Source organism: Kogia breviceps, chromosome 15 (assembly GCF_026419965.1).
Source record: "Kogia breviceps isolate mKogBre1 chromosome 15, mKogBre1 haplotype 1, whole genome shotgun sequence".
Classification (NCBI taxonomy): Eukaryota; Metazoa; Chordata; class Mammalia; order Artiodactyla; family Physeteridae; genus Kogia; species Kogia breviceps.
Window position 1 is genome coordinate 72,561,378 of NC_081324.1, and position 16,870 is coordinate 72,578,247.

At 44.6% G+C, this 16,870-nt stretch overlaps 1 protein-coding gene across 7 annotated transcripts in view; it reads left to right on the forward strand.

The window, feature by feature from the left end:
* Window positions 1-503: 503 nt before the first annotated feature.
* CORO1C (coronin 1C) overlaps window positions 504-16,870 on the forward strand; it is an 83,465-nt gene continuing 67,098 nt past the window's right edge. The window contains exon 1 of one of the 7 annotated variants that reach the window (XM_067015000.1): window positions 504-702. In XM_067015000.1, coding sequence (XP_066871101.1) covers window positions 600-702 — 103 coding nt within the window. In that variant the 5' untranslated portion in view covers window positions 504-599. Of the gene's footprint in view, window positions 703-971; window positions 1,125-16,870 lie in introns of those variants that run through there. The other 6 variants (XM_067014999.1, XM_067015003.1, XM_059040308.2 and 3 more) reach the window with 6 other exon arrangements.

Consider the following 16,870-nt stretch of genomic DNA (forward strand, 5'->3'; position numbering starts at 1 on the left):
GATTCAGGCTCACAGAGATGAAGGGAACTGCTTCAGGACACACAGTCTGACAGCAGCAGAGATGGACTGGAATCTCGTTGCTCTGACTTTTAGGCCTGGGCCGCCCAGTTATTAAGAGAGGGTCTTTGGCCAGGAAAAGGAAGGGAGGGACCCTGTATCCTTCATTTCCTCACCTGAGAAATTGGGTCAAGATAGGTCCTTCTGTGTAGTGGGGGGGGGGATATGTGGGTGTGGTCCAGCCTAGGGGCCGCCACCTTGTGCTAGCAAAGTGACAAGGTGTAGTGGAAGGAGGATCATAGCGTCGGGAATCCCCAGAAGTGGTGGTGGGAGGGTGGGAGGGCAGCAGAGGCGGAACTTCGGGAGCCAGAGGCGGAACTTCGGGAGCCAGAGGCGGGGATTCGATAATTCTGGGCGGGGCTTGGAGAATTAACGCTGTTAGATGGGCAGTGGGTGGGACTTGCGATGCTGTGAATAGGGTTACCAGCCCGTGGGCGGGGCTTCTAGAAGTTGGGGCGGGGTTTATGACGCAGAAGAGCCAGTTCTGAAGGAATGAGAGGGGAGCTGGGCTTAGGGAGCCGGGAGGCTGGCGAGAGGTTTAGATGGGGCAATGGGCGGGGTTCAGAGGAGCTGATGTTACGGTTTTAAGGGATTCTGGGGGAATTTTTGAGGAGCCAGGGGATGTGGCCGTGCCGAGCCAAACAGGTCAGTGGGCGGGGCTCTAAGGTAACCGCTCCTGGTTCTTTGGGGTCAGTGGGCCTGGCCCTCCAGCCACTCAGAGGACTAGCGGGAGGTGCTTGCGCTTGGGCACCGCCTTCCTCCGCGGCACTCCTGCATCCCTCAGTGAGACCAGAGGGGGCGCTAGAAAGAGTGAGGCGTGGAACGCAGGGTGGGAAGCAGGCTTCCCCTCCCGGAAGTGGGCGTGGTGCTCCGCCACCCGGCGGCCCTGGTTGGGCGCGGTGCGGCGCGGGGGCGGGGCCTGCGTGCAGCGGCGGGGGCGGGGGCGGCTGTCCGCGCCCCTCCCCCGCGCGGCGCTCAGTGCCAGGCGGGAGGCGGTAGCGGTTGGAGGCTTCTCCGGGCTTTGCAGCGGGGAGTTCGGCAGCGGCGCCTCAGGCACCTCAGCCCTGGTGAGCTGCGCGCGCCTGGCGGGGCGGCTTGGGAGCGAGCCTGACGGGCGGACGGACCTGTCCTTTCAGCGTGTGCCGGCGCCGGCTGACAGGAGCGGGCGGGGTGTGGGACAGGGCCCGGTGGAGTGGACAGGGCTGGGTGGGCGCGCGCGGCGCGGATCTTTGGGCCGGGGGTCCGCCCTGGCCGGTGTACAGGGTGTAGGGGTAGGGGCTGCCGCGGGAGACTTGGGATCCGGTGGGGAAGGGAGTTGGGGACCGAACCGCTCGGCCTGGGGAGAGTGAACCCAGGTTCCTGTGGGGAGGAGGCTGCCCTGGGGAGACTTTTAGGGGTCCGGAACCCTCCTGGCCGGGCGAGGAGCCGAGGGTGGACGAGGCTGCCCCGGGAAGGATTTTAGGGGTCAGGGCTCCGCCAGGTTGGGTGGGGTCTTGGGTTGGGAGGGGCTGCTAGAGGCTAGGGCGCAGAGCCCGGGGGGCGCCAGGCCTGGGAGGCGGGACTTGAGCCGCCCTGGGGAGCGAGTGGGTGGGGGGTGGCTAGGGGCTGGGCTCACGTGGCGCCTGGGGGAGCTGGTTCCTGTGTGGGAGGGGCGAGGGCGGTGGTCCGGCCTGGGGGTTGCCAGCTTTGGGGTGCGAGGCCGGCTCTGGGCCCTGAAGAGCTGGGTTGGGGGTCGGGAAGGGCGGGGCAGGGCTGAAGCTGGGGTGATGTGGGTGGGGGCGACTCGGGAGGAGGATGAGCCGGGCGTTGGGAGCGGAGGGCTGGGACTGGCGGGGGAGGGGCGGGGGGGCGGGTTGGGAGAGGAAGAATGGGGCAGGAAGGCTGCAGGGTCGGGGGCCTGGAGCGTCCACGTGAACTGGGTGATTCAGAGATACGCTCGCCTAAGAGCTGAGCAGCTGGCTAGGGACGCAGTAAGAAGGAGCGAGGTGCAGGTGGGGCTCCGCTGCGCCTAAATGACTGAGGATGAACTCAGACGTAGAGGTTGGAAATGCAGGGACCAAGCCCTCTCCCGCCTGTCCACACAGGCGCGCGCACACAGCTCTGTGTCTCTCAAATAACTTGAATATGTTGGGGGGAAGTGGCAGGCTGCGGGGAGAGCCGAGAAGAAAGGGGCTTCCTCTTGCAGGGAGGCGCTGGCCCTGCCGTCCTTTTTTGGGAGTGTTCAAAGGGTTTTTGATCGCTGGAAAAGGAAACGTACGCTTTACTGCATCGCGGTTTAGAATCACATCCTATATTTGGCCTTAATGTAGGCTGTCCTTGTTTTGTGGTGTCTGAAGTCCTTGCTCTACATGTTGCAAACGTGGGATTCAGTGTGAGAAGCAAATTGCAAGTCGCTCATCTCCCCCAGGAGAGCAAGAGGCCTTTCTTTCCTATAATACATTAAACAGAATTGAATATAGTGCACGTTTGTAAACTGGTACTGGATGGCGAATGTGTTTACTTTTGCAAATAGTTATCATAAAATATAATATTAGGCCCTCTCACTGCAGCCTTCCTGCCCGGGATTAAATCCTCAAACAGTACTTGTAGGGCTCGTAGTCACTCTATGTAATAATGCATTTCATTGTCCTTTTCTGGCAGAGCTCTCCTGACACCAAGGCCTGCTAGAATAGACAGAAACATGATTAAGTATAAGCAGTTGCTTTGCACCGTCTGTTCAGTTGTGAAGGCAAATAGATATCTGTTTATATGACTGCACTTTCTTCATTCCCTATAAAACTGAAGAAATGGGAAAAATCTATTTTGGACTTGATTCTGTATATTTCAGAAAACTAAGGAAACTAATTTTTTTTTGGTACATTTCAGAGTCACAATGTTTGGATATGAAGCCTAATAGTAACTCTTGAGTCTGAGAGGCTGCATAAATAAATAGGGGGGGGAAAGTGAAATAAAAGTGGAAATTGTATATTAGGCCTTGAGGTGCCATGTTTTGTGGTAAATGTTTGTCGTGTGTACTGGGTATAAAGGTTGGGTACACACCTTTTTGCTAAATCTGGAATGTGCCTTGTCCGTATTTGTTTTTCATTATTTGTGGAAGGTACATTAAAGCTTGATGGATTCTAATAGACGCATACCAATGAGAGATCACTGCACAAAGTATTGAATTTTTCATGATCATTTGTTACTTTGCCTGCAGATTGTGCTAATCAGAAGTTACGTCTTTTACTTTATATATAATTTGGGATTAGATTCAGGGTTGACAGATAGGACTTTCGTTTTGTGTGCTACTTCATTATTTTTTTAAAAATTGAGGTATAATTGACATGTAACATTATGTTAGTTTCAGGTGTACAACATAATGATCTGATCTTTGTATACACTGAAATGGTCACCACAATAAGCCTAGTTACGGTGTGTCACCATACAGAGTTACAATTTTTTTTATTTTGTGACGAGAACTTTTAAGACTTATTCTCTTGGCAACTTTCAAATACGCACTGCATTATTATTGACTATAGTCACCGTGTTGTCCATTACATCCCATGACTTAATTCATTTTATAACTGGAAGTTTGTACTTCTTGACTTCCTTCACCCATGACATACAGCACTTTTTAAATACTTGGATTTTTTTGATACAAGTTTTATGCTTAATGCAGCTGTCACTTTTGAGATTCACTCCAACCATGAGGAGAGTCACTCAGATGCCTATGAAACAGAACATTCAAAAGGATAAGTGATCAGTTCTTAGTTATGTCACTGGGGGTGTGGAAATTCAGTTCTGTATGATGGCAAATTATTTCTTAATACTTTGATTTGTCACAAACGGTGCTTTAGAAACATTATATTAACCAGGTTGTTTTACCTTTGACTTCTTTTTTCAGAGGTGGAACAATAATAAATTTGAATGCCACTTTCAGATTCAGGGTACAAATCCTGTTTGTTTTCCTTTTGATGACTTCCCAGTGTCACCTTATTCCTGTCAGAACTCTTTTCTGACACTTGTATGTCTTTTTAAACTTAAGATGCCTTTTCTTTATTAAAACATGGAAATACTCATTAATATTTCAGTATGACCTAGTACCTAGAATGTTAAGTAATAGAATCTCTCTGGGTTTTCATTGCCCTAGTTCAGATGCTTTAAAATGAGTGAACAAGATTCTACACTGCTTTGAGAGCTTATTTTGTATTTCAATGGCACATAATGGAATCTTTTTTGTTTTATAATCACTTTATTGAGATATAATTTACATACCATACAGTTCACCCATTTAAAGTGTACAATTCAGTGGTTTTTAGTATATTCACAGAGTTGTGCAGTCATCACCACAATTTTTTTTTTTATTTTTTAAAAATAAATTTATTTATTTATTTATTTTTGGCTACGTTTGGTCTTCATTGCTGTGTGCAGGCTTACTCTAGTTGCCGAGAGAGGGGGCTACTCTTCTTTGTAGTGCACCGGCTTCTCATTGTGGTGGCATCTCTCATTGCACAGCACGGACTCTTAAGTGCGCAGGCTTCAGTAGTTGCGGCTCGCGGGTTCTAGAGTGCAGGTTCAATACTTGCGGCACACGGGCTTAGTTGCTCTGTGGCATGTGGGATCTTCCCAGACCAGGCCTCGAACCCATGTCCCCTGTATTGGCAGGCAGATTCTTAACCACTGTGCCCCAAGGGATGTCCCTCACCACAATTTTAGAACATTTTCATTGCCTCCAAAAGAAACCCCATACCCATTAACGGTCTCCCCCCCCCCCCGCCAATTCTTCTCCCTCACCTGCCCTAGGCAACCACTTATCTATTTTTTGTCTCTATGGATTTCCCTTGTTTTGGACATTTCATATAAATGGAATCATGCAATATGTGGTCTTTTGTGTCTTTTATTAAGCATAGTGTATTCAAGGTTTCTCTATGTTGTAGCATGTATAAGTACTTCATTCTTTTTCTAATGGTTGAAAAATATTCCATTGTATGGATATATACCACATTTTGTTTTTCCATTCATCAGTTGGTGGATGTTTGGGTGTTTCTCCATTTTGGCTATTATGAATAATGCTGCTGTGAACATTTGTGTCCAAGTTTATGTGTGGATATATGTTTTGCTTTCTCTTGGGACTTACTGGGTCATATTGGTTGCTCTGTGGTTAACTGTTAGAGGCACTGCCAGACTTTTCCAAAGCAGTTGCACCATTTTACAATCCTGCTAGCAGTGTGTAAAGGTTTCCATTTCTCTACATCCTTGCCAACACTTGTTATTCCCTGACTGTTTGATGCTAGCCATCCTAGTGGGTGTGAAGTGGTATCTCATTGTGGTTTTGATTTTCATTTCCCTAATGGCTAATGATGTCCAGCATCTTCTCAAGTCATTAGTGGACAATTGTATATTTTCTTTGGAGAAACCTCTGTTTAGATGCTTTGCTGTTTTTAAAATTGGGTTATCTTTTTGTTGTTAAGTTATGAGTTATTTATATATTCTAGATACAAGTGCCTTATCAGATATATTACTTGCAAACTTTTTCTCCAGTTTGTGAGTTATGTTTTTTTTAAAATTAAATTTATTTGTTTGTTTGTTTTTGGCTGCGCTGGGTCTTTGCTGCTGTGCACTGGCTTTCTCTAGTTGTGGCGAGCGGGGGCCACTCCTCGTTGTGGTGTGCGGGCTTCTCATCGTGGTGGCTTGTCTTTGTTGTGGAGCACGGACTCTAGGCGCGTGGGCTTCAGTAGTTGTGGCACATGGGCTCAGTAGTTGTGGCTCGCACGGTCTAGAGCGCAGGCTCAGTAGTTGTGGCACACAGGCTTAGTTGCTCCGCAGCATGTGGGATCTTCCTGGATCAGGGCTCAAACCTGTGTCCCCTGCATTGACAGGCAGATTCTTAACTACTGTGCCACCAGGGAAGTCCCGAGTTGTCTTTTCCCTTTCTTTTCTTTTTAAATTAAATTTTATTTATTTTTGGCTGCACTGGGTCTTCGTTTCTGCGCACGAGCTTTCTCTAGTTGCGGTGAATGGGGGCTACTCTTCCTTGTGGTGCGTGGGCTTCTCATTGCGGTGGCTTCTCTTGTTGCAGAGCACGGGCTCTAGGTACGTGGGCTTCAGTAGTTGTGGCTCGAGGGCTCTCGAGCGCAGGCTCAGTAGTTGTGGTGCATGGGCTTAGTTGCTTCATGGCATGTGGGATCTTCCTGGACCAGGGATCGAACCCGTGTCCCCTGCATTGGCAGGCGGACACTTAACCACTGCACCTCCTTTCACTTTCTTGATGGTGTCCTTTGAAGTAGAAAAGTTTTTAATTTTGGTGAAGTTTAATTTATGCATAATGGAGTCCAAACTGATAATGAGTTAGAAATTATTTAGATCTTAAATCACATCCTCACTGGTAGTTTGGTTATATAAATTAAAATCCAAATGTGAAAGGATTAGGGAAAGATTTGAGTTAGTTCTACATCAAAAAGGGTTCATCAGGGAACATATCATTACCTGTTTAAATCCTCTCGTGGTCTCCCACCCCATTGTCTGTGGTTAAAGTTCAGACTTAATGTGGTTGTGGATGAGGACAGCTCTGATTTCAGCCTGTCTCATCTCTCACTGCTCTCCTTCCTGTGTTTTCATCTCCATTGCCACTCCCTGAACTGTCCAGCCTTAAGATCTTGTGATGCGTGTACTACTCGGCTCCGCTTCCACCTGGTGAATCCCTCTTGTTCTTTGGGATTCTCCATGAAACCTTCCTTAGTCCTCACAGGCAGACATTGTCCCTGCCCTCGTGCATCAGGCATTCATCACTCCTGTCTGCTGTGAGGAACTGGATTTGAACTTGAGCCCACCGTCTGAAAGGCGCCTTCCCATAGAAGGCAGAATGTGGGAGAGAAATTCACATGGAAAGCAGACCGAGATTCTGTTGCTCACAGCGTGGTCTCTAGTGCCTACTGGATATTTGCTGAATGAAAGATTCTTTTTATTGAAGTTAACTAGAAAGATCCTGAGGTCAGTGGGTTTCTCTGGTTATTATTTACACCTTTGTTGCCTATGTTAAAATAACGTGAAGTGCAGGGATAATTCCTCTCTGCCTTTCTGGCACCCAAGTCCAGCTCTTACCAAAAAATTGCTCAGATGTAAACCGAGTGTTTGAAACATTTTCCTGTGGGCAGAATATTCTTGTCCACGTTCTTTCCCCCTAATAAACAGTGATGACTGGCACACAGCCTTCTCAGCAGGGCAGATGGCCAGGGAGCACATTTGGTTTGGGATGATTTACCAAGACCAACTGCAGCAGGCCCAGCCTGGTGGTGTTGAGGCAGTCAGTGCTGGAACTACCCCAGTGCACGCCTGATGGTGGGTGTAAATCAGGTTTTAAAGGTGCATACTTCCTTCCTTTTCATTCTTTTGTTCGTGCTCTTGCTTCTGTCAGAGCATCTGATTTATACTTTAATTAAAAATACTGCACTTAGGGCTTCTCTGGTGGCGCAGTGGTTGAGAGTCTGCCTGCCGATGCAGGGCACATGGGTTCGTGCCCCGGTCCAGGAAGATCCCACATGCCGTGGAGCGGCTGGGCCCGTGAGCCATGGCCACTGAGCCTGCGCGTCCGGAGCCTGTGCTCCGCAACAGGAGAGGCCACAGCAGTGAGAGGCCTGCGTACAGCAAAAAAAAAAAAAAACTGCACTTAGTATCTTCTTGAGAATTAGGAGAAACCAGTTGGCCATTTGGGGTATGTTTTCTGTGTATTCACTGAAGTGATTGGATTGTGGCAAGGTAGTAAAGGAAAGAAAAATAAATTTCAAATTTGTTCTTTGTCTCCTTAGGCTCAGTGAGCCATCTGTACTTATATAGTTTCTTGCTCTAAGAGTTCTGTCTAGAGAAATTGAGGCAATGAAGGGTGCAGACCTTCAGAGCCAGACTGAGCTGGGTTTCGCTCTCTGCTATGATTTTGTCAATTAACCTACCTCCCTGAGCCTCTTCTGTAATATGGAGATGTTAACAGTACCTTGCTGGGTTTTGAGTAGACACCCAATAAATTTGTGTTCCCTCTGTCTTCACTCTTAAATGTCTGTTTTGGTTTTTTTTCTTAATTAATTTATTTTTGGCTGCACTGGGTCTTGGTTGCTGCGCGCGGGCTTTCTCTAGTTGCGGTGTTGGGGGGTTACTCTTCCTTGCAGTACGCAGGCTTCTCATTGCGGTGGCTTCTCTTGTTGTGGAGCACGGGCTCTAGGCACGTGGGCTTCAGTAGTTGTGGCACGCAGGCTCAGTAGTTGTGTCTCACGGGTTCTAGAGCGCAGGCTCAGTAGTTGTGGCGCACGGGCCTAGTTGTGTGTGGGATCTTCCCAGACCAGGGCTCGAACCCATGTCCTCTGCATTGGCAGGTGGATTCTTAACCACTGTGCCACCAGGGAAGTCCTTAAATGTCTGTTAATGAATGGAACTGGGGAGAATCAAGTAGGGTAAATTTAATATATTTTATTTCTGATATTAAGCTATTGTTGTGTGTATTCCCACTCCTGCCTCAGCATTTTAGACTTCAAATCAAACTTGAATCATTGGAGAGGAAAAAAGTATCTAATTTTAGGATAGGAAGGTAGTGTTAAAAATGAGGCAGTTTTTGGCCATCTATCTGAATTGGAAATATCTATTCAGACAGGCTTCTCTTATTCAGGCGTTATGCTTCTATTCAGTCTGTCTGTCTGTCTATTTTAAGGAAAAAGGTTTAGGTCCTGGCAAAAGATTGATCTTTTTAGGGTTTGGAAGGAGATTGCACTGCCGGGTGTGAGATGCTCATGGGATTGAGTATGATGTGAATGGCAGCATTGTGATACAATGTAACATTCTGTGTGGGAAAAGAGCCTCCATAGTCTCATGGGATGTTAAATTAGGCCTGTCATTTGAGTCTTACATTAAGGACAAAAATTGTTCCTCCTATTTGCCATAGTCAAGAAAAATCAAATTATTGCAAAGATCGGAGTGAGAGAAACTACTATAAATGGGAGTAGGAAGGCTTGTATTTTGTATGACTGAAGGTGGGAATTTCACAATACATATTTTTCCCCCTTCGGTCATGCAGTTATCTACATTAAAAAAATTATGAATAATGGATCTTCCTTTTAGCCCCAGTATCTCACCACCTTTTGAAAAATATATCGTATTGGGGGTTTGGGAGATTATTTCTCACACCCAAAGGTCCTCAACTTGATGCCTGTGAGGATCAGCTCTAGACCGTGGTCAGTCCAGCTGCCTGGGCTCCAGCTCCCTGGTGACTCTGAATCACAGCCAGAGCGGAAAGTACCTTGCTGCCTTGTTCCTCATCTGATGGACGAGGGGACTGTGGTCACAGGTGCATGAAAGACTCGCCCAAGATCGGGAACTTGACTGTCCCTCCCTCCTGCCCCCACCTCCTTCCATGGGTAGTGTGAATTCATTTTTGTAGTAGATGGTGTGGATTTATACTATAGTGTGGATTTTTTATTTTAACAGTGTGAACCCAGTGTTCTTACCCTGAGTTTTAGTTCTTGACCCAATGCAACAGTTCCCTCTTAAGCTTCTGCCACAGTCTTTTGCCAGATTTACAAACTGAGCTTACTCACTGTTTATCGCTTCAGTTCATCATCACAATTGGTAGTTAGTACCAATGGGTCGTCCCCCCGCCACATCTTCAGATTGTACATGTATTAAACTATGAAGCTTGGTCCAGATTTTCAGGGTTTCTTTTTAGATGCAGTTTGGGGAAACTTGAAAATACGTGGAGTCTCTTGGAAAAGCCTTTGGTAGACTTGATTTCCTAGTTTTCATGTAAAGTTCCTTGAAAGTATTTTATTGATCCCTTTTTGTGTCCTCAATCATGTAAACTGACCATTAGTATGCAGTCATGGTAAGGATTTATCTTGGGTGTTTCAAAGACCAATTAATGTCGCAAAGGTCAGCCCCATTAAGCCATCCATATATGAAAAGGCTGATTTTGACAGGAACAACATCCAGCCAGTACTGGAACTACAGACAGGCATAAGGAAAACCCTGTGGCACTGGCAGAAGTTGATCATTACTTCACAGCGTGGTCATTCTGTCTCCGGGGAACCAAGGCAGCCTGGTAATCTGGGCACGTGGCAGTTTGGTGTAAGAGCCTTTTTTGCCCCATTGTGGAGTCAGATGTGTGTCCCCACGTTCTGACAGTTGCTGAGGCCTTCATTCTGGATGAACAAAGCTGTTGTTTTTCAGTTTCATGAACGTCCAAAACACACATGGGGAGGGAAGTGTTGGGAGTGTGAAGCCTTTGGGGGTGTATTTCCACTCTTGACATTGTCAGGGTTCTTGACAAAATTCACAAGCTCCCCCTCTGCAGGACGAATGTTTACTCACCATTATTTGCTTACTTCACATGATAGATACTTAAATTCCTTTTCATAATGGTCAAGCATTCTTTTCTAGTTAAAGACTCTAATTCCTTTCATTCTTAGGAACTTAAAGAATTGAGGCTGGTTTATTAATGTAAGAACTCAAATGCTGCCTGAGCGGTGACTGAGAAACACACATAAACTTGAGCTATCATCTCCGTTAAGCAGAGGATTTATTAGGAGACTGACTAGTCACTTTACAAGCTAGATGGTGAATTAATTTTGTGGTTAGTAGTGTCTTTAGCTTAACAGTGTCATCCGAGTTTTTCTTGGCAAGCAAGAGAAAGGCCAGAGCCAACAAGTGCTGGCCACAGCTCTTTGGGGTGATATTTAATAAGATGCATGTTGTCTGTTTTAGAAATAGAGTAACCGTCCCTTAGGCTCTCTCTCTTATGGGAACCACTGTTGCTTTACAGTGTTCCATCGGAAAAGGGAAATTGGAAGTATTTATTTATTTATTTATTCATTCATCCATCCATCCATCCATACATACATGCATACATACATACCCTGAAACGTCCCTGGTCTTCTTACGCAGTATAGAGCTATTGTGCATGCACTGGGCTGAATTATTATACATTGTCAAGCAGAACAAATGATACATCTTACCTGCAAAGGATAGTTGTGAGTCATGTGGTTCTCTAACTGTGAAAGGTTGAGAGCCCAGAGGCAGCTTCTGTTTTGGAGGCAACGTGTACATTCAGTCCCCAACCCAGGAATGGGTTGTGTTCCAAAGTCTAACTCAGTTATTTGGAACTGAGAAGGCATTTTTGGGTTACAGATTCAGTGTTATAGTGGTGGGTAGGTTCCCAGCCTAGACTGAATAAATCTGTTTAATTCACAGCACAGCTTTTTAAACTGTTAATGATGATAGCTGAATTCTGGATCTTGGAAGCTGGGAGTCATGTGACAAAGAAGTAAGGAACCCTGCTCCACCCCAGATGCCTGTCTGTGTAGGCTGTGTGGCATCCAGCAGCCTCATGCCACAGCAGCCCTCCAAGTTCATCTTCCTTTCTCTTAACTTGAAGCTTCCACTCCCCTGGTTAAGCTGATCTCCTTTAAATAGTAGTCGCAAAGCAGATGGTTCAAATTCATCTCTGCTAATGTGCTCCTGGATGGCTACAGTTCCTACTAGACTACCGCTGTTATTCAGTGCTAGAAGGACTGTGGGCTTTGTCTTATTTCACTCATGTCTCAACCCTTTTAGAGCTACAGTGTTAATATTTTTACAAAGGAAGCTCCTTATTGATAAACATCATTTCTCTGAAATGTTGGCATGTAGTCAGTATAACAGTGTTTCAAGGGGAAAGTTGAAGGAAGGCGAGTGGGGTCAGATAGAGCCCATATAGAAGGCTAGCCCTGGTTTCTGGAATCGGGAAGAAGCCTTGCCTGCTTTAGAAAGGTTCCTCCTGTAACCTCGAAAACAGTGAATCTGCTCAGCTTTTTTCAAAATACACAGGATCCTTTTTTTTCTCTCTTTTCATTTGGTTTGAAAGGGTCTTATGTTTTAGCAGTGACTTGGTTCCCAGGACCTTTGTGAAGTAGATCAGGGCAGGGTAATGGCTGTGAGTTGGGGCAACTCGTGCTGGCCAGAGCTGTGTGCTGGTCCCCGTCTATATCTCCGTCCCTTTATAAACTCTTATCACAAAGCCCCTTCTTTCTTCAGAGGGAAATAATTGATCTTTCCTTTTTGTTATTGCCTCTTTGAAGGGTTTAGATTGTCTGGTTTTTAAGAACGTCTTATTCAAGCATTTTATGATGCTAAGTGTGATAAGGATTAGGGACTTGATTTTTCTGGTGCAGTTAGAAAAAGTCGTGTTCACAAAGTGTTAATGGCAGGCTTAATATTTTGATTTGCTTTTAAAAGGTATAATAGTTTAAAAAATACATTACAAGCTTCTTCTAGCCCCCAAGTATGTAATTCGTGACGCTGAATTCTCTGTGTGGAGCCTGAGCCCTGCGGGGGTTGAGAGGACAGGGTGGTGGGGAGTCAGTGTCTCTGGGACACTGGGTCGAGGCCCTGCCGGAGGGTTTGCGAAATAGCGCTGGGCTGACTCAGAGGAGGTGTAATTGGGGAGGAGTAGTGGCAAATGGGTAAGGGAGATGGCCCAGATTGTCCAGGGTCATGAGAACAGAATACACATTTATACGGTGTGTTTGCGTAGAAGGTAAGCATAGTTTAGATATAGAGCTATAAAGATAGCTGGAAGTGTAATTTGTGCGTGTCCCTAACGTTATTGATTTCTGTGCTATTCCTAATTACATTTTGGGTTAAATGAGTAGAAATTTTAAGTAAACATAAGTGTGGAATTATTATTTTCCACTTCGTGAAAGTGAACACTAGTACCCACTCTGTGCCATGTTCCGTGAAGGCAGAGTATGTCACAATGTTTTTGTGCCTCCGTTTCCCAGCGGGCTGCGTGACACATGGTAGGTGCTCAGTAAATGTTAGTCGAATAATTGAATTTCAGTTTTACATGGTACACTTGTGATAGTGATTGTTAGTCTTCCCATTTTCCTAGAAGATGAAAGGAAAAGAGGAAATTTTCTGTGGTGTAGGACTACTGATTGTAAACATTTGCCTAGTAAATTATCTTATGGTAAGCTAGTCATCATTTTCATTTAAATAAGTGTGTTAGCATATACACACATTTATTTACTGAAACGTTTTATGTATAAAGCAAATTTTGGAGTCCTGGTTATTTAAAGTGTGAATTCTGATGAAAAATAGGGTGGCATCATATATTGGTACTTTATTGCAAATTTACCTAACTAACTTCTTGAATAAATTGAAAGTACTGGTGGCGTGGAGTTCTTAGGGCTTTGATTTGTGGTTTGGTTAGCAACTTCGACTTCAGAAAGAATCCATGAAGGAACGTCCTAGTGGAAGAGTGCCTTCAGCTGGAGAGTTTTTGTCAAAACAGATATGGGAAGAACCCTAATTTGTATCAAGATGAGGATTTAAAGTTAAGGTAGCCCTCGAAAAAACTGAGTTTCCCTTTCTTGTCTTTCTCCTTTCCTCCAGTTTCTTATCTTTTAATCGACTGCCTGTAAAGTGTCTGCATTGGACGCTGAGGGGCCCCTAGGCCCAGCCCCAGGGGAATCACAGGGCAGGTCTCAGCTCATTTCAGTGGCTCCTGGATCTCCAAGGATTTAATGTGCTTGGGTTCATTTAACTTGAGAAATTGACAAGAACCCCAAGTACATTAAGAAAGGGTGAATTGGGCACCCTTTCAGCTGTTGAATCATTTAGGAGTTCATTTGTGCAATATTAAAATTTGAAAATCTGTAGGCTTTGGTTTATATCTTATTAGTAACGTGATCACAAAAAAGAATCATTTTGTATAGCTTCATTTTTGTGTGTGTTATTTCTGGCCGTTTTTAGAGGCTACTACAAACTATACATGTAGTTTGTTTGTTGTAAATGTAGTTTTTTAGAAGAGTACTGTTGGGGTGGGAAGCCCCTGACCTTTCTGCTAACCTTCTACTCAGAATGCTAGAAAAGGATGCTTCCTGCTTTCATTTGAGGCGTATGGAATTTCTCTTTTAGGTACTATTATGCAGTCCAATTAATTTAACATAAAGGATTAAGGACTATGCTTTTCTTTTCAAATCTTTATCCAGTTTGGAGGGAAATTGGATTTGGGATGGTTAAGGTTACAGTTTTACCAGCTAAGGCTGGTAAAAGCTTCTAGTAATAGAGAATTCACTCCCCAAATACTTAGCCCAAATGTTTCCTCCTGAAAGTGAGTTTTGTTTGTCTCCACTTCCCCAGAGGTGTTTTCATTTTGTTGGTAAAAGGAGATGTGTGGCCTTTCCCCCTAAAGAACTGAGAACTTCGGAAGGTGTTGTGTGGTGGTAAAGTATTTATTTGGTAGTAACTACATTTTCCCCGGTTTCTTGTACTCTGTTGTAGACACTGATATTCTGAGTTTTTTGTTTTTCCCCTCTTTAGAAGAGAGGTGTGCTGATAAGGAAATAGTTTGTAATTTTACCAAAAAGGATCAGACGAAACAATTTGTCTGAGGGTACAGTAAGATTTCAAGAGGTACAGGCACACCTCATTTTATTGCACTTCACAGATACTGTGTTTTTTACAAATGGAAGGTTTGTAGCAACCCTGCATCCAACAAGCCTATCAGTGCCATTTTTTCCAATGGCATTTGCTCACCTCATGTCTCTGTGTCACATTTTGTTAATTCTCGCAATATTTCAAACTTTTTCATTATTATACTTGGTGTGGTGCTCTGTGATCAGTGATCGTTGATGTTACCATTGTAATGGTTTTGGGGCATCACAAACCACGCCCATAATAAGATGGTGAACTCAATAAATGTGTTTTCTAACTGCTTTGCTATCTGGCCATTCCCCTGTCTCTCTCCCTCTCCTCAGGCCTCCCTATTCCCTGAGATACAACAATGTTGAAATTAGGCTAGTTAATAACCCTACACTGGCTTCTAAGTGTTAAAGTGAAAGGAAGAGTATTATGTCTCTCACTTTAAATCAAAAGCTAGAAATTATTAAGCTTAGTGAGCGAGGAATGTTGAAAGCCGAGATAGGCTTACAGTTAAGCTTCTTGGGCCAGTTAGCCAAGTTGTGAATGCAGAGGAAAAGTTCTTGAAGGTCTCCAGTGAACCTGGAATGATAAGAAGCAAAGCAGCCTTGTTGCTGATATGGAGAAAGTTTGAGTGGTCTGGAGAGAAGATCAAACCAGCCACAACAAACATTCCCTTAAGCCAAAGCCTAATCCAGATCAAGGCCCTAACTAACTCTTTTCAATTCTGTGAAGGCTGAGAGAAGTGAAGAAGCTCCAGAAGAAAAGTTTGGAGCTAGCAGAGGTTAGTTCATGAGGTTTAAGGAAAGACGCTGTCTCCATAACATCAAAGTGCAAGGTGAGGCAGCAAGTGCTGATGTAGAACCTGGAGCAAGTTATCTAGAAGATCTAGCTCAGATCATTAATGAAGATGCTCACTAAATAACAGATTTTCAACATAGATGAAACAATCTTCTACTGGAAGAAGATGCCACCTAGGACTTTCATAGCTAGAGAGGAAAAGTCAATGCCTGGCTTCAAAGCTTCAAAGGACAGGCTGACTCTCTTGTTAGGGCTCATGCATCTGGTGACTTAAGTTAAAGCCAGGGCTCATTTACCATTCTGAAAATCCTAGGACCCTTAAGAATTATGCTAAATCTACCCGCCTGTGCTCTATAAATGGAACAACAGAGCCTGAATGACAGTACATCTGTTTACAACATGGTTTCCTGAATATTTTTAGCCTAATATTGAGACCGACTGCTCAGAAAAAGACTCCTTTCAAAATATTGCTGCTTGTTAACAAGTCACCTGGTTACTCCAGAGCTCCGGTGGAGAGGTACCACGAGATGAATGTTGTTTTCATGCCTGCTAACACAGTATCCACACTGCAGTCCATGAATCAAGAAGGAGTTTCGACTTTCAAGTCTTACTATTTAAGAAATACATTTTGTAAGGCTGTAGCTGACATAGATGGTGATTCCTCTGATGGATCTTAGCAAAGTCAATTGAAAACCTTCTGGAAAGGATTCACCTTTCTAGATGTCATTAAGATCATTCATGATTCATGGGAAGAGGTCAAAATACCAACATTAATAGGAGTTTGGAAGAAGTTAATTCCAGTCGTCATGGATGACTTCAGTGGAGGAAGTAACTGCAGATGGGATGGAAATAGCAAGAGAAGTAGAATTAGAAGTGGGGCCTGAAGATGGGACTGGATTGCTGCCATCTCATGATAAAACTAGAACAGATGAGGAGTTGCTTCTCATGGATGAGCAAGGAAAGTGGTTTTTGAGGTGGACTCTATTCCTGGTGAAAATGCTGTGAAGATTGTTGAAATGATAACAAGCTTTAGAATATGACATAAATTTAGTTGATAAAGTAGCAGCAGAGGATCAACCCCAATTTTGAAAAAAAGTTCTAGTGTGGGTAAAATGCTATCAAACAGCTTTTCATGCTACAGAGAAATCTTTCATGAGAAGAAGGATCAATTGATGTGCCATATGTCATTGTTGTCTTATTTTAAGAAATTGCCGGGAATTTCCTGGTGGTCCAGTGGTTAGGACCCTGTGCTTTCACTGCTGAGGGCGCGGACTCAATCCCTGATCCGGGAACTAAGGTCTGGCAAGCCGCACAGCATGGCAAAAAACTGAAAAAAGAAAAGAAAAAAAAGGAAATTGCCACAGCTACCCAACCTTCAGTAACCACCACCCTGATCAGTAAGCAGCCATCAACACAGAGGCAGGACCCCCAACCAGAAAAAAGATGATACTCTCTGAAGGCTCAGATTAGATAGTTGGCTTTTAACAATAAAGTATTTTTAAATTAAGGTGTGTACATTTTTTTTAGGCATAATGCTATTGTACGCTTAATAGTGTATAGCTACAGTATAGTGTAAACATAACTTCTAAATGCACTG